The sequence below is a fragment of the Saccopteryx leptura genome, chromosome 7 (genome assembly GCF_036850995.1).
Source record: "Saccopteryx leptura isolate mSacLep1 chromosome 7, mSacLep1_pri_phased_curated, whole genome shotgun sequence".
In the NCBI taxonomy this organism is placed as follows: domain Eukaryota; kingdom Metazoa; phylum Chordata; class Mammalia; order Chiroptera; family Emballonuridae; genus Saccopteryx; species Saccopteryx leptura.
In genome coordinates, this window is record NC_089509.1 from 103749827 (window position 1) to 103766499 (window position 16673).

Here is a 16673-nt window from a genome sequence, read left to right on the forward strand (position 1 = left end):
TGTCAGCTTGGTCACGTGCTCAGAGCGGGAAATCTGACCTCCAGCCTAGCTGGAGACCTTGACCTCCACGGAATGATGGACGGAAACGGCCCTTCCGCTAAGCCAGGTAGCTCGGTGTGATTGCTTCACCGCACAAGCCCATTTTCCTACAGGGCCCGTCCCAGTCCCCAGCCACCTGGAAGAATAACACGCACCCTACTCCGCGTGTTCCCGGAACCCGAGAAGCGCGAAACAACGCCACGACCTGGTCAAAGTCCCTTCTTTATTAAGGGTTATCAAGCTGTACACAGTCCCCACCGTGTTCCGCTGTGAGTTCAGGCAGCGCAATTCACCATTCACCCGCAGTGGACCAGAGCTGAGGGGTGGGGTGGGGGTAAGGGCTGGGTCCCAGCATGCAATGCGGCAGCGCAAAGCCTAGGGCGGAGCCATCCTGTCGCCCCTTTATATACCCCTTTACGGGACAGCAGGAGGCAGGCTAGAGCTCTCTTGCTGGGAGGTAGACAGACCAGGGCATACTCCAACCCTGTCCCTTGTGCAGTTGGTGGGGGAGAGGGAGAAGGATACTAAGCAGTAATGGGGGCCAGGAAGACCTCAATCTCCTAGGGGCCCCTCTGAAAAATTGGACAGGGCACAAAAAATTTCCATCCTGCTCCTGCAATTGAGAAACTTTCCTTAGTGTCAAAAGAGCGTGAGAGGAGCTGGGAGTCAGGGCCTCTACGCTAATGCAAATCAAAAGCTGAACAGAAGGGGAGCACGCGAACAGAACAGAGCAAGCAGCACACATGCCAGTGATGTGCAGGAAGGAGAGGGGTGAGCAGGCTGCAGCACTGGGAGAGAACTGGGGGTGAGGTAAGGGCCACAGCCTGAGCTGCTCATCTGTTCAGGGCAGGGAGAGGGCGCCGCAAAGGTTAAGGGTCCAGACCCAAGCTCCCCACTCCACAGTTGGCACAGGTTCTCCCTGGTTGGCAGCTTCTGTGGTGGGCAGTCCTCTGGAGACTGTATGGGTGGGTGCAAAGGTGGCAGTACTGGGGCTGGGCTGGGGACCAGTTTCTAGCACCACACTCTGAGCCAAGGGGTTTCCTGGGAATGAGGCTACAGTCCTGTGTGCCCTGGTTCCTGGGCCCCCAATTTCTCTCCTAGGGCTGTGGCAAGCCCAGTATTGGCACCTCCCTCGGCCAGGCACGGACACACAAACACCACACACGTGGAGCCAGGCAACACTCAGAGAAGCCCTCCATGACAGGCGGATGGGATGGCAGGACAACAGAGGCCTCCATCCTGGGGCATAGGGACCCTGCTCAGTCTTCTCTATACCTGTGGAGAGAAAAGGGTCCTTAGTAGAGACAGTCTTCAGCTATCTGCTTACTCTACAGAAGCCTGGAGATAAGGGGAAAGGAAAGCTTGATCCTTTGAGAGGTAAGCGAAGGAAAAGTCAAACCCTGGATTCAGAGATGAGGGGAGAAGGGGAAGTGTATTTTGGAGGGGAGGGTGCAGTATGTCTGCTTCAGAGACACACCTTCCTCCCCATGAAAAGCTCTGGCCTCAGCCTGGAAGTTACCCCTCCTGGCAGCTGTTACCAGGTCCTGAAGCCTTTACCTTGTGCACCTGAGGGGGAAGCTCATCCTCCGAGCCCTCCTCGGGAACGGGCTCTGGGTGCCTTGATGCTGACTGTCCATCTTCAGCCCACCCTCCAAGGGGCAGCCGAGAGAAGTGAGAGGGAGCCCGGGGCACTGTGCCAGGGTCTAGAGACACAAGTAAACACACTCTTAGCACAAATACAAACAGGAATGAGCAGGGCTCCGGGACTGCACTGGGTGGGGGCACGGACAGATTCTTCTCCTTGGCCTGGTTCCTCTGACCTCTTCCTTCTCTGCAAGGCCCCAAGAGAACCACCCTTTCCTGGAGGCTGTGTCCTCCTGTATGCCCACTGGATACCTGTGATGCCCCCATAGCGCCTCTGGAAGCCCCCCTGCAGGGCAGTGGTCTCGGGTGCTCCAGGACGGGGTGCAGCACAGGGATAGCTGGCAGAGCGGGGGATAGGTTGGGGGGCTCGGGCGCCCTCTGCCCCCTCTTCAGGGGCACTCTCCCCACTCTCGTCACTCTCCCGGCGGTGCCACACATGCCGCTCAGGTTCGGCCTGGGCCTGCTGCTTGTGGAGCTGAGAAGTGGGAGACTCATTAGTTGGGAACAGAAGGACATGTGCTCCCCACCATGCTATCAGCCAGTTCCCATTTATACCACGTCACCTAGAATCACTGACCCAGAGTACACACTGTGGTAGTAGTGTCTAACATTCATATGATGGTTTACAGGTTAAATTCTGAGACTCTCACTTCTGGAATGAGCCTGTGCATGGGTTATAATAGTATTCAGTGTACCTAGTCATTTGATTCAAGAACTAACTGCAGCCCTGGCTGGTTGGCTCAGTGGAGAGAGCGTTGTCCCAGGGCAGCAAGGTTGTGGGCTCACTCTCCAGTCAGGGCACATATGAGAAGCAACCAGTGAGTACACAACTAAGTGGAACAAAAAGTTGATGCTTCTCTCTCTCCCCTTTCCCTCCCTCTCTCTCTCAAATCAATGGAAAAATTAAAGAAGAAAAAAAACAAACTGCAGATTTAAGTGCCAGGTACTCTTTTAGGTGCTAGGGATATAGCAATGAAAAACAGACAAAAATCCCAGCCCTGGTGGGGCTTATCTACTCTGGAAGGATGTGGGGAGAGGACAGACAATAAACAGATAAATAAGGAAAAAATACAATTATCAGATGGCACTAAATGCTATGGAGAAAAATAAAGCAGGGTGATTCAGAAAGTTGGGCAAGAGAAGCTTTTACTCAGGGTGGCCAGTGACAGTCTATAGAAAAGGTAGGAGCAAGGACCTAAATAAGGAGGAGGGAGCCATACGCATATCTCAGGGAAGGGGATTCTTGGCAGGGGAAATCAAGGTGTATAAAGGCCCTAGATGAGAAGAAGTTTGGCTGACAGATAGTACGAGGGTATGTGTTCGAATGGAGATTGCAGACCAGGTAAATGGCAGAGCATGGATTTGAAACTATGTCTTGCTTCTCCACATCTAAGACTGTAGAGAGTAAAGGGTTCTATTTTTCAACTGCCATCTTTGTTCTATGGCCCTGCCCCTTGCTGTCCACTCACCTGGTGCATATAGAGGGCATGCAGGCTCATCTCAGTGGATGCATACTCCGACAGCACCAGGCTCTGCAGCTGTCCTTCCCACACGCTGCTCCCGGAGCTGGCTGTCCTGGCATCCACCCTATACCTCCCAGCAGAGGCAGACAGCATTGTCAACATTTCTGAGACCCACACAAGTCGTTAGGTGCTGCTGCCACGCCCTCCCATCTCGGCCCACTGCTACTCACCCAGAGCCTGTCATGGTACTGGGAGCCCGGCCTGTGGGAGCCTGACCAGGCTGTAGAGGGGAGAAGGAGCGCAGGGCAGAGGCGACTTCAGCCCTGTGCCTGGAACCCTGCAGGTCTCTGGGCAGTGAGGGGCCCCGACAGGACGGGCCAGCTACCACATTCGCAATAAGGCTCAGTGGCTACGAAAGAAAGGGGTGAGCAGAATTCTCAGGGCAAGAGGGAGGCCCCAGGGGCCCCCAGTATTCTGCATGTCAGGACCCAATGGCACAGACTGAACAAACAGAAGGAAAACTACAGGATAGGCCCTTCCACATCATCTCCAGCTCCCGGAGTCCCCTCTCCCCACCCCCTCCCGGACCCCAGGGACGCACCTCCGACTCGGACTGTAAGGACTGGATGGACGTGAAGAGGGCGTTTTCAGGGAGTAGACCCCCTTGGGCAAGGCCAGCAGCCGCTCCATCCCGCTGGACCTGCTCCTTGAGGAAACCCAGGAAGGCCGTGCTCTCACGCGGTGGCTGCCAGCCAGGGTTGGTGATGGCAAAGTGCATGAGCGACAACTCTGTCTTCCCATCTTCAGCTTGCTGGTACACCGAAGCCTCGGTCTGACCGGCAGAGAGCCACTGCACAAGGGAGGCCACAGTGAGCAGGACAGGTCTCTCACAGCAACCCTTTCTGTGCCTTCCCTGCTCGGGGGAAGGCTTTGCCCTGGAGGACAGAGACCGCAATGACCGCAACTGACTGCTGTTCTCTTGCCCAGGGACCCGGGTGCCTGCAGGAGTGGCCACGTGTGGGGCTAATTGTTTGGCTGTGCTTTCCCAAGGAAGCTTCTTGGCCAAGGGTGCAAATTTAGGGCTAAAATCCAGCCCAGGCTCCTGTTTATCAAGCAGCGTGTGCCCTGGCACAGGGTTGCCTTTGTGGGATGTGTTGGCTCAGAAGGGGCGCCTTTCTGCAGTTTGCCAGCACTGCCTCTGGCCGCCTGCCCCTCTCCTCTTCCAGTACCTGGGGATGCCCGTGCTGGCGAACGTCCATTTGGGCGAAGGAGCAGGTGTCTCCGACACCAACAACCTCCACGGTGAAATTACGGAAAAAGTCTATAATCTCCAGGGCCCGGGGACGCAGGCAGAAGATGAGGATGAGGGGTGTGACAATGGGGCTCAGTAGCTCTTCCAAGATGAACACCTAAAAGGGAGGGGACCAAAGTCACAAAAGCAGGAGGGATCCCAGCCCTCACCACCGATCTATCAGCCAGTTTCTAGCAGGCCCTAACTCCAACTCCACTCACTGCCTTGTACTGGAAGAGCTGGGCAAACTCGTCCCGGGTCTGCGAGCGGTGGGCATTACCCTGCCAGTGGTCAGGCATGTAGTGAATGTGAGCGAGGATCACGCGGAGCAGCTGCTCAGGGCAGAACACCAGGTGCTGATCCGGGATAAAGGACCTATGGGATCAGGGTTATGGTGAGAGGTCAGCCTGGCCAGGGAATGCTGGTTGGCTTGTTCCCACCTGCTGCCCTACCCACCTGCACACGGTCACAGTGACCCCCAGGAGGGTGACCGTGGTGAGGACATGTTCCACAGCTAACACATCTTCGTCGTAGATGGTGAGGGCGATAAGCACAGCCAGGATGGAGCCAGCAAAGAAGGCGCCATTCTTAGCCAGCAGTGTCAGCAGAGGTGACAAGAAGCAATTCATGTACTTGGAGGCGGGCTTGTAGCCCCGGCTCAGGCGGGACTGCAGCTCGTGCTCCAGCTCGTTGAAGTGGCGGAGGTAGCAGCGGCCATAGAGCGACCAGCAGCGTGCTCCCAGGGCCCCCGGCTCCCGCTTCAGCACCTCAGCGTAGCTGAAGAAAGCGTAGAGGATCTGCCAGATGAGGATGAGGGGGCACAGCAGGAAGTTGGCGATGCCAATCCACAGGATACGGTTGCTGAGGCGCTGGGCCAGCTCAAGCCGTTGCCCTCCACGCTTGTACTCGGCCTTGAGGCTCCACTCATTGAGAAACAGAGAGCCAGGTCCCCAGAAGAGGATCAGCTCAAAGTTGTACTTGAGGCCACGAGTAAAGAAGACAACCTCCCCAAGGCCAGGCAGGCGGAAGCGCAGGGGCAGGAGGGACTTGTTAACCAGCGCCACCATGTAGTTCTGGAAACGGAGGATGCGGTGGTAGATGTCCAGCTCCGTCAGCTCACGCTTGTGGATGCAGATCTGGTGCTCCTTCTGGGTCTGCACGATCCGGGCCTGCACTTCCTGCCACGTGCAGTAGGGAAGGGCAGACTGCAGGGTGGGGAAGAGACAAGCTATGGCACATTGGGTAGCTGCCTTGACCCCTTGCCCTGCATTAGCTATGAGGCTCAGGGGTCCTGTGCTTAGCTGAGTGGAGCCCTTAAGCAGATGCTCCCTGACCTGCCATGGGAAGCTCAGAGTGCCTCGTGCCCAGGAATACACCCCACCCATCCCATCTGCAGAGGACGTCTTGGGCTGTGGTGCTAGCTGCCCACTCCTTAGTCTCACCATGGGGATGCGCAGAGCATGCAGGTAGAAGGAGTGGATCTCCCAGTAGCAGCAGATGTTATAGATGAACTTGATAAGCCGGTGAACCCAGAAGACAGCGGCGATGACCAGGATGGTGATGAGGGAGCCGTTTTCCTGAATCCTGGTGGGGAAGGAAAGGGAGGAGGGGTGCTCTTTCAAGAGTCTTGGCAGACATGCTACTCTCCTGGAGGTTTCAGTGAGGCTGAGCCTGAGTCCAGGTTCTAGGGAATTTGTCACTGCCTCATATTACACTCCATTCCCCACCTCCTAGCAGAACTACAGACTGTGATGCCCCCTGACCTGCAGCCCTTACCTGGCACTACAGACTTGGGCAGGCAGAAAGGCATCTGGCAGAGTGACCTTGACAGGCTCAGTAGGGTGAAGACTGTGGTTCACCATCTTGTTGGCAAACAGGATGTCATAGTCCACACAGCTGACCAGAAAGGTGGTGAAGGCAACCACAAAGAGGAACTGCCTGGGAAGTCGGGAAGAGGGGGCGCAGCCCAAGAGTCAGAGAGGTACCAGTGAATTAACATAAGCAGCAGAGGAATCTGGAAGCAGCAGAACAAGAGTAGGGAGCAGCCTCTGAGAAATGGAGGGTGGAGAGCTCCCAGTGGGCTCTCTCTACTGCCCAGCCCCGCAAACCAGCTCCTACTTTTTTGCTCTTAGCCTGAGGCCCTACAGAATCAGTCTGCTTTCCTTCCTCACAGTAATCTCTGCCACTGCTTACTGGACACTTTCGAAAGTCTTATGATTGTTGTCTCTGATTCATGGAGCCTGATTTCCTTTTAAGATGGCAGTTAAGCAGCCATTCAGGGATTTGAACTCTTTTCTTACTGAGAGAGAGTTTCCCAACCTCTTCCTCTTTGGCAAGGCCATATGGCTCCTTCCTCTTAGAAGGCTCTCTGCCCAAGCGCAGGCCTAAGGTGCAACCAAGAACAGAACAGAGACTCTTTTCTCAAGTGGCTGGCATCTCTGACTGAACCACGCCCATTCCACTGGAGCGCTGATGAAATGACCAAATCTGAGCTCTCTTCATGGAAGAGAGAGAATTTAGAAAGCTTTCCTTACATGGGAAATAAAAAAAGGTGAAGCCTGTAAATTTTGGTTCCATACCCAGTCCCTGAAATACAAAGGTTTGCAGAATGTTGAGCCTAGGACTGAGAGGCATTGGCAGGTAGGGTCGGGGGTGAGCTCAAGGAAAGACTGAGCTGTATTACTACAGCAAATCATCCATCCCTTTTTATACTTACATGAGCTCAAAGATCTCCCCGATGAGCATACACGTGAAGCCATTTTTCTGGTGCAGATTATAAACGTGTAATTCTTAAGAAAAAGTGGTTGGTAAAGACAACAATTAAGAGTATAGACTTTGGTGTCACATACCTGAGCTTAAGTCCTGGTTCTATAACTTTCTCTCTTTTTTTTTTCTTTTTAAGTGAGAGGGGGAGAAAGTGAGTCAGACTCCCGCATCTGCCCCATTTGGGATCCACCCAGTAATCCCATTAGGGCGATGCTTGATGCTTGAGTACTAAGCTACTTTTAACGCCTGAGGCTGATGTGCCTCAAGGTCAGGGGCCACACTCAAACCAATTGAGCCACTGGCTGCAGGAGGGGAAGAGGGAGGGAAAGGGGGGGAGAAGCAGAAGGTCGCTTCTCCTGTGTGCCCTGACTGGGTCTTGAACCCAGGACGTACATACGCTGGGCCGACACTCTATCCACTGAGCCAACAACCAGGGCCTATGACTTTCTAGTTATGTGATTTTGGCCAAGTACTTAACCTCTTAAGCTTTTTTCTGCAGTGGTATATTGGGAATAATAGCAATTGTCTCATAGGATTATTAGGTCTAAGATAATGCACATAAAGTATTTAAAACAGAGCTGACACAGAATGAATCAAAGGATAATAACTATAAGGTTATTAGAATCCCATCATAAAGGAGGATCACCCTTACAGAGCTTCCTTATAAATTAACACCACAAAGTGAAAAGCACATAGCTCTTGGTAAATGTGGGGTATCGTTATTTACAATGATCATTATTCCCCACCCTCTTTCAGCCTCAAGAGTTACATCCCCTTTCAGGGATGGTAGTCAAACCCACCCCAACTTCCCATCAGGTGCCTAGCTTGGAGAGGGGCTAAAGTTCCCATAGCTCCAACACAGAGACACAAAGGATATTCGAGAGAAGAAGAGGTCGAGGTTTTCGATGTGATGCCAAGGTGCTGTGGGCATAGAGCAGAGATGTCAGAGCCTGAAAGGAATGGAAGCCCCTTGCTCCCACAGTGCTCCTCCACCACCTCTCCCCTGTGCCCCAGCAATGGCTGTCATGGCCAGCAAGAAACTCACACTTGCTCCCCTCAGGGACGTGCACCAACAGGTCCTCCTCTCCTGGGGGTGAATCGCTGTAGGAGGCCTCTAGGCGCTGGTATTCAGTGTCAAACTGCGCCATCACCGCCGCCCCCTGTCCGCCTTGTCCACCTGCCAGTAATGAGGAAGAAGAGACCCAGGGTCAGCCCCGGGTGCTGCCTGTCTACTGTCCTACCTACTAGACCAGGAGTCTCTACTCCCAGTCTCCACTACCCAGTCTTCTTGGCTCAAAAGAGGAGAAACAGCAATGAAAGGAGAGCAGCAAGCTCGGGGCTGGGAGACCTTAACTGACCAATAGGGTCAGTCCCCAGAGCCTTTACTGAGTGTCTGTCCCTTTGGGGGAGCTGTTTTAGCTTTTGTTAGTGGAGAGAAGGAGCGCTCTTCCTGCCCTTCTGGGCACTAGCAGTTTGGAAGCACTTTGTAAACAAAGGTTCGAAATAAGCACATGGCCTTACCAGCTCCATGGACAGTCAGTGTCTGCTCCACGCCAGCCCTTGATGCCTTGGCCCGGTAGCTGCTGGAGGAGGTGTCAGGCCCAGAGAGTGGGGAGTGAGGAGAGTAAAACCGACCTTCCCAGGTTCCCACCCACCCCACACTAAGGAGGCCAAGCATGAGACAGGGAGGTACCCTTCCAGCCTAGGGTAATGGGCGTTTCCTCTGGTAGTACTGTACAGGCCACACACTCAATTCAAGAAGTGACTTGTTAAAAAAAGGAAAAAAGGAAAAAAAGAAGTGACTTGTTGAAGCTGCAAAGACTGAGTCAGTACAGATCTGAGGTCGGGAGACCCCTCTGGACCGTTTCTCCATTGCTGCAGCTCAACCTCAGAAATTAGGCCACCAGGGTCCGCACTGCCCAGAACCCAAGGAGTCTTTTCTGAAGAGGGCCTTTCTGGTCAACCCCTTCGTCTGCTTCCCTAGCACTGAAAGACGGGCAGGCTGGCAGAGCTCCTGGTTGGGAAGTCCCGAGTGGGTCAGCGTGGACCCAGATCCTAGGGGAACTGTGTTCCGTAGGTCTGTGGGGCCAGGCATGGTCTGGGTGGCACTCACCCAGTCAGTGGAGACCCTGGGGCCCTGGAGCACGGCCCAGCCTGGCCTCGCTGGGGTTCCCTACGTTAGTGAGAACCCTGGGTCCAAAGGAGTAGACCAACCCTCAGGGAACTCGCCACTTCCCGGAGCAATGTGGACCCCGGGACCATGGAACCCCAGCCAGCCAGGCCTGGGCTCAAGGGTTCCTGTGGATGTTGGGAGGAAGGAGCCAGTCCGACAGCCGATACCCGAGATGGGCTGGGTTGCCTCGCTACACCCAGCAGGCATGACCCAGCCCAGCTTGCCCCAGGGCTGTCGGTCCCCAGGCCAAGGGTTCGGCTCCCCACAGCGGACAACCTTGCGCGCGGTCTCGTAGCCCGCGCGCGCCCCCGCCCGCGCGCCCCCGCTATCAAAACATTCCGGCTGCGCGCCTCCACCCCGCCCGTGGCGCCCCTTCCCCCGTTACCCGCCGTGAGCTCGCTTAGGTCTCTGCGGGCACTTCTGGCCTGGTCCGGCCCGGGTCCTGAGATACCAGTAACCAAGCTCGCGTTTCACCTCAGGAACCGTGACCCGGGTGGCTCCAGGCACACCGACAGCTCCGTTGGGCTCAGCCCGACCCTGAGCGCTAGGCCCGGTGTCTGCCACTCACTGTCACACTCAGCCATCCTGGCCAATGAACTTGGGGGGTGGAGAAACGACGGCCAATTCTTGGCTTCGGGGGCGGGACTAATGGCTCGAAGCCGGTCTTGAGCAGTCAGAAGACCAATAGGACGCTCTACATGGGGCGGGGCTCAGGTGTGGTCGCTGCTGTTTGTCCTCTTCGCTGCTCCGTAGTGAGAAGATTGCTGTGGTGTTGCAGAAATCCGGGCTTGGAATTGTGGATGTATGTTCCGCTCAGCTGCTGGGGAGCTGTGGTTCAGCTTAGAGAGCTGGGAGGAGTTCACGCGGTGAAGTCATTGCTGGAGCTCATCGCACGGGTAACGAAAAGCGGTCGATAGGGAACCTCAGTGATTTTAACTCTGTTGGACTCGATTTGAAACCTGGATGCTCCCCCATTTCACTCTTGTGTGGTCAGATACCGGAGGTTTGAGAGAGCGGGCTGCAATCACGTATTGACCTCAAAGCTGACTCCTGGTACCTGGGTGAGAGCCGAGGTGCCTTGCGGCGCGGTGGAGACCAAGACAAGCAGGCAGGAGGCGCGGCAGTCGGATCTCGCTTTCGGGGAGCTCTATTTTCCCCCCTTTTTTCTGCTCAGCCATGTCGCCGGCTCCAGCTGCAGCCCAGGCTCCTACGTCGGTCTCCCTGTTTGATCTCAGCGTGGATGCTCCGGTACTTCGGGGCCTGAGCCTGGTGAGACATCTTCCCGGGGAGACTCCGGCCCCAGCTCTGCGGATTTCCAGTCCAGGTATCAGGGAAGAGTTGAGGTGGACCCATGAGGAGCATGACTGGGCTCTTTGCAGTTTACTGCTTGTGCAGAGAACACATTCTTAATTGGTATTGACCAGCGTATGAGCTGTTATTGACATCTCTTTCGACGAGATAAAATTTATCTTAAATTTATTCAATCTCTAAGCCAGTGGTTCTCAAACTTTTTGAAGTTGGGGCGCATTTAAAATCCTACGAATAATTGTAGGCGCACTATATAAAAATTTCTAAGAAATGTTATAATAATTAAGTCAAATATTAAAGAAAAAAATATAAAGGCCAAGCGTGCTTTTATGGTAATTAAATGAAATAAATAGGGCAAAATTAAATTTATTCTGACATTAAAAAACATTTTTATGTTACATTTTTGAGTTATGCCCCAATAGGCACATATTTCTCTGGAATACCATAGGGCGCACCTGGAAATCTTATAGGGTGTACACTTTGAGAACCACTGCTCTAAGCTGTTTCTAGCACAGGCCCTTGAATCATCTCCAAACAAATCTCTTGCCTTTGCTCATGTCTCATCTCATTAACACCATTGCCTGTAAAAACACTTCAAAATTCCTAGATGTAGTTTGAATTTAACTGGATTACAATCAAACCTTTCCCTCATGCTGAATACAAAACAATATATTGTTTGGTTTTGTACAACTTCAGTTTGTCTCTGGCAGTGTTTTTCTTGAACCTGTTTTAAAACAAACTGCACACTGTAATGGGAAATGTAAGCTAAAAAATTGGCATTTGGGCCAGACCAGGCGGTGGCGCAGTGGATAGATCATCGGACTGGGATGCTGAGGACCCAGGTTCGAGATCCCGAGGTCACCAGCTTGAGCGTGGGCTCATCTGGTTTGAGCAAAAGCTCACCAGCTTGGACCCAAGGTCACTGGCTCGAGCAAGGAGTTACTCGGTCTGCTGAAGGCCCGCGGTCAAAGGCACATATGAGAGAGCAATGAATGAACAACTAAGGTGTCCCAATGTGCAATGAAAAACTAATGATTGATGCTTCTCATCTCTCTGTTCCTGTCTGTCTGTCCTGTCTATCCCTCTCTTCTCTGGGAAAAAAAAGAAATTGGCATTTGGGAAGTGTTTTTTACACAGTTAAAAATAATTTTAACCTTGCCAAAATATGTTTTCTGCAAGATTATTTTAAATCCCTTTGGTTAAAGATATTTGACTTAGTCATTTTACACATATCTTTTTAGAAGCATATTTATTGTATTAAGTGATTACTGTGCCATTTATCTCATGATTACTCGACTGTAAATTCCTTGCAGGCAAGGACATGCCATCTCTTTCCTTTGTATCCTTCTCTGCTTTATATATCAGACACTGAGTGTAATTCCAGATTCTATGGATTTGTGCTCCTTTAATACTTCTTATTTCTCTCCCTTATTTAGGTTCAGAGAAGAGAGCAAGCCCAGAAAGAAAACCACTCCACGGTCCTCTGGATATTTCAGAGAAGTTATTTTGTTCAACTTGTGACCAGACCTTCCAGAACCACCAGGAACAGGTAAAAGACCAGGTGCAGCACTAAACGGTGAAGCAAACGTAGAATGGTGGGTGAAGAGACGTAGACATTTGACTTGTGTTTAATTAATAAAGGCCCACATTTTGAGTATGGCCGTTGGTGTTACCTGGTCATACTTCCTGGAGCTCTATGACTGGTCTTGGGTACCATAAAAGGCCAGGCTGGTGCCTATTTCCACATTCTGCTTCCCTTATTGATTCCTACCAGAGGGAACACTATAAGCTTGACTGGCATCGGTTTAACATAAAGCAACGTCTCAAGGACAAGCCTCTCCTGTCTGCCCTGGACTTTGAAAAGCGGAGCTCCACAGGTGATAACTGATGGGAGACCTTTCTGGGAGCAGGACATCGGGGTGGAGGAAGGCCCTCATTTAGGATCTTGAGGAAGTTCAGAGATGAGTCAACAAACCTGAGTCTCTCATGTTTCAGGAGATCTTTCCAGCATCTCAGGATCAGAAGACTCAGACTCGGCCAGTGAGGACGACTTGCAGATACTGGATGAGGAGAGGGCTGAGTTTGAGAAATCTAACCGATCCCGAGGCTCCCACTCCCATCGAGTTCTTTTCCAGAATGCCCAGGGCCAATTTCTTTATGCCTATCGCTGTGTCCTGGGCCCTCGCCAGGCAAGTGACGGCACAGGTTGTATGGTGAACTCCGACCTTTTGTATTGATACATTCAGCCTAGATATTCCCTTAGCCCAGTCCATTTCTCACTTACTCTCTTTCTGTTGGGTGTGGGGGTGGACCTGGCCTGAACTTTGGAAGGGTCAAGTGTAATGGAATTAAATTTGGAAAGACCAGTCTTGGTTTGGATTATGGTTCTACCACTTGATCTTGACTATCTCTGCAAGCCTCACATTTCCTTATTTGTAAAGTGGAGACAAGCCTCGGGTGGTTTATAAATGAGATAATGCATGTGAAGTAGTTAGCACTGGCAGTTGCTTTCTTACTCTCAGTGAATATAACACATGTTGTGCTGCTCCTCTGTCATCCAGGCGCCCCCAGAAGAGCCAGAACTGCTGCTACAGAACCTGCAGACTAGAGGTCCTAGACACTGCGTGGTACTCATGGCTGCAGCTGGGCACTTTGCTGGTGCCATTTTCCAAGGGTGAGAGGGTGCTGTGTGGGGTTAAGGATGGAATGGATCCTGTTCAACTGGGTGTACCAGGTTTCTGGTACTGAGTCTGTGTTGTCTATAGAAGAGAAGTGGTGACACACAAAACCTTTCACCGCTACACAGTACGGGCCAAGCACGGCACAGCCCAGGGACTTCGTGATGCTCGGGGCGGAGCCTCGCGCTCTGCTGGAGCCCATCTGAGGCGCTACAATGAAGCCACACTATATAAGGTAAGTTAGGCACCTCAGGTCTGGTGGTCCACTAGAGCACATTTCCCCCTCAACTCATTCAATGTTACCGTAAAGAGGTTGACTCCTTTATCTTCCGGTCTTCATTATTTCTGGGTAGACAAAGGTAGAACAAGAGGGATCCCCAGGAATTTTAGTCCTCACCTTCTTCCTCCCTCTTTTTAAATTTGTCTTTCACATGGGGCCATCTTCTGGTTGGAATTTAAAAATAACAAGTGAAGATACACAGGGCTGAGTTGCTCTCTTCTCTAGGATGTTCGGGACCTGCTGGCAGGGCCAGGCTGGGCCAAGGCGCTGGCGGAAACAGGGACGATACTGCTGCACGCCCCTCGCTCTGGCCGGTCCTTGTTCTTTGGAGGCCAGGGGGCACCCCTGCAACGAGGGGATCCCCGACTTTGGAATATCCCTCTTGCTACCCGCAGACCTACCTTCAAAGAGCTACAGCGTGTCCTGCATAAGCTGACCACGCTGCATGTCCATGGTGAGCCTTTGACCCTGATCCTGACTCCTGAGGCCTTCTTGTACCTTTTAACCCAAATCTCAGGTTCTCGTTTATGCATCTAGGTGGTTTTCTAGTTCTTGAACTGACAGCCCAGTCACGTCTTCATTGAGAAAAACCTGGCTTGGCTTCTGAGCTAAACTTGAGCAACATCTTGTTTTATGCAGGAGAAGACCCCCGGAAGACAGTCAAGTTGGACTCACCCCTGACACAGTGGAAGACAGTGAGAGAGAGGAAGAAGGCTATCGAGGAAGAAAGAAAGGTCCCCAGTGATGAAAATGAGGCACTAGGGCAGAATGAGGACTCTTCCAAACAGGGTTTGAGCACCATCTGTCATTGGTTAAATCTCTGTGTGGGTTTCTTCTGGAAATACAGAGAAAATTCCCTATTCTCACTTTTCTATTTATAGATGAGCCCTTATATAACATACACACAGGTCTGTTTATAACAGGGGATATATGGTAGTAGTTACTGAGACATATTTAGTGACTTTACTAAAACTGTTACTTTTGTTCATTGATGTATCCCCAGTACTCATAAAAAGTACTCAGTCTTAGTGTGAAGTAAGATGCTTAATATGGTTTGCATGAATCTCAGCGGCAACTCTGTTATAGGATCCTAAGGACTGCTTCCCTGACTGCAGACTCTTGGCCTGCATAGCTGTCTGCTCCTTGCATTTCTCTGTGTGCACCATGCTAAGACTGTTCATGGGAGTCTGGGGCCTTGTGTTCCGGCCAGCTCCTCTGGGCCTGTCCTTGGCTGGGCTGAGAGCCTCAGTTCTGTGTGCGATACTAATGGATTCAGCTCCTGATGTGCTACTTTATCTTGGGTGACAATACAAATAATTTTATTTCAAGATGAACTGGATTATTTCTTCATGTACATTCTTATGCATCTGGGGCAGCTCACATCCTTCCACCCTCTGTTTATTCTTTAGACAGATCTAACATGTCAAGTTTTCCCCTAGGTTCAGGGTCAGAGGGAGAGGATGACTTCCAGGTAGAGTTGGAGCTAGTCGAGTCGACAGTGGGAACCCTGGATCTTCGTGAGTTTGAGGTCTTGCCCAGGCGGAGGAGGAGAAAAAGGAATAAGAGGGAGAAGAAAGACCTGGAGGCTGGGGCGCATATGGCTCTTCCCCAGCAACCTCAGGAAGACGAGGCCCTTGCCCAGTCAGCCCCTCTGGAGCCTTCCCTGGGCGAAGCGAAGGAACCTGGACAGTCGGAGCTGTGGGACGTGCTTCTCGCTGCGTGTCGAGCTGGAGATGTCGGGATGCTGAAAATCAAGCTAGCTGCCAGCCCCAGAGAACCTGAAGCTCTGGCTCTGCTCAGTGCCCCCTTGGGCTCCAGTGGCTTCACCCTCCTGCATGCAGCGGCTGCCGCTGGGAGAGGCTCGGTGGTCCGTCTGCTGCTGGAGGCGGGTGCTGACCCCACCATCCAGTAAGTAAGGGTCCCCATGCCACCCCTTTTACGGTATGGAGAGGATGATCTGGAGGCTAACTTTGGCATTGGCTATGTGACAGTGCTCCCCCTCGGTCTGGTTAGATGACGTTAGGAAATGCACGGGGCAAGCTGAACCCACTTTGGAGTTTTCACACCTAGGGACTCCCAGACCCGGCCACCATATATGGTCGCAGCTGACAGATCAACACGTAATGAGTTCCGAAGGTTCATGGAGAAGCATCCCGATGCTTACGATTACAGCAAGGCTCAGGTCAGCTGGGGAAGGAGGCAGCAGCAGAGTGGGAAGGCCTCAGGGAGCCTGGCTTGACCTTTCCTCCTTTCTTAGTTTTACCAAGGATAGTTCATATCAGTCTTACCTCATACCTTCCCGGAAATCCTCCAGGTGCCGGGGCCACTGACACCAGAAATGGAGGCACGGCAGGCTCTGCGGAAAAGGGAGCAGAAGGCAGCTCGGCGACACCGGGAGGAGCAGCAGCGGAGGCAGCGGGAGCAGGAGAAGCGGGAGCAGGAAGAGCAGCAGCGATTTGCTGCTCTCAGCGACAGAGAGAAGGTGAGGCTGCAGGCTTTCGCACCGCAAGACCCTCAGAGCTCAAGTCCCTTCCCAGTGTGCAGCTGTCACTTCGGGTACCCTGTGCCCCACTGGAGCCTTGTCCTTAACACAGCCTTCCTTCCCTTCAGAGAGCTCTGGCTGCAGAGCGCCGCCTGGCTGCCCAGCTGGGAGCCCCTGCCCCTCAGATCCCCGACTCCGCGGTCGTCAGTGCTGGGTAGGTGGAGGGGCAGGCCTGACGGCTAGACCGTCATGTTTGGGCAGGCAGGGTGAGTGCCTTCCAGGAAGGCTGTGGAGGGATCTGAGGGTTCTTTGAACCTTTGGAATAAGAACAGAAATGGCAGGAGGGGTAAGGAGAACTTAGATTGAAACGTTTCTGGGGTACCTGTCCACCCATTTTTCTTCCTCTGCTCAGACGCTGCTGGAGCTGTGGGACTTCCCTCCAAGGCCTCATTCCTTTTCATTACCTTGACTGCTCTTTCTGCTCCACGCGCTGCCTCCAGGATCACCGCCGTCGGGCTGGGAAGCCCTCTTCCTGAGCGCTCACAGCTC

General features: G+C 52.8%; 2 protein-coding genes across 5 annotated transcripts; one reads left to right on the forward strand and one right to left on the reverse strand.

Annotated features, from left to right (window-relative positions):
* Window positions 1–247: 247 nt before the first annotated feature.
* Window positions 248–9932, reverse strand: ATG9A (autophagy related 9A). Of its 4 annotated transcripts, none has more exons than XM_066345032.1 (16): window positions 9762–9932; window positions 8725–8783; window positions 8249–8380; window positions 8081–8124; window positions 7154–7218; window positions 6214–6375; window positions 5880–6021; window positions 4894–5642; window positions 4659–4812; window positions 4376–4555; window positions 3748–3996; window positions 3377–3555; window positions 3153–3270; window positions 1936–2158; window positions 1597–1742; window positions 248–1314 (listed from the first exon to the last, which is right to left on the reverse strand). In XM_066345032.1, the coding sequence occupies exons 3-16, from the start codon at window positions 8349–8351 to the stop codon at window positions 1309–1311; spliced, it is 2520 nt and encodes an 839-aa protein (XP_066201129.1). In that variant the 5' UTR covers window positions 8352–8380; window positions 8725–8783; window positions 9762–9932; the 3' UTR covers window positions 248–1308. The 4 variants fall into 4 exon arrangements, with proteins under 4 accessions (XP_066201129.1, XP_066201128.1, XP_066201130.1 ...); XM_066345031.1 differs by having other exon boundaries at window positions 8725–8786; XM_066345033.1 differs by lacking the exons at window positions 8725–8783; window positions 9762–9932 and having other exon boundaries at window positions 7154–7219; window positions 8080–8124; window positions 8249–8341.
* Window positions 9933–10145: 213 nt separating this feature from the next.
* Window positions 10146–16672, forward strand: ANKZF1 (ankyrin repeat and zinc finger peptidyl tRNA hydrolase 1). The gene is made up of 14 exons (XM_066345773.1): window positions 10146–10272; window positions 10551–10700; window positions 12121–12233; window positions 12459–12561; window positions 12680–12873; window positions 13246–13358; window positions 13450–13597; window positions 13868–14096; window positions 14282–14431; window positions 15082–15550; window positions 15713–15824; window positions 15957–16124; window positions 16253–16338; window positions 16537–16672. Exons 2-14 carry the CDS (start codon window positions 10553–10555, stop codon window positions 16658–16660), a joined length of 2157 nt encoding a protein of 718 aa, XP_066201870.1. The 5' UTR covers window positions 10146–10272; window positions 10551–10552; the 3' UTR covers window positions 16661–16672.
* The last annotated feature ends 1 nt before the right edge of the window (window position 16673 follows it).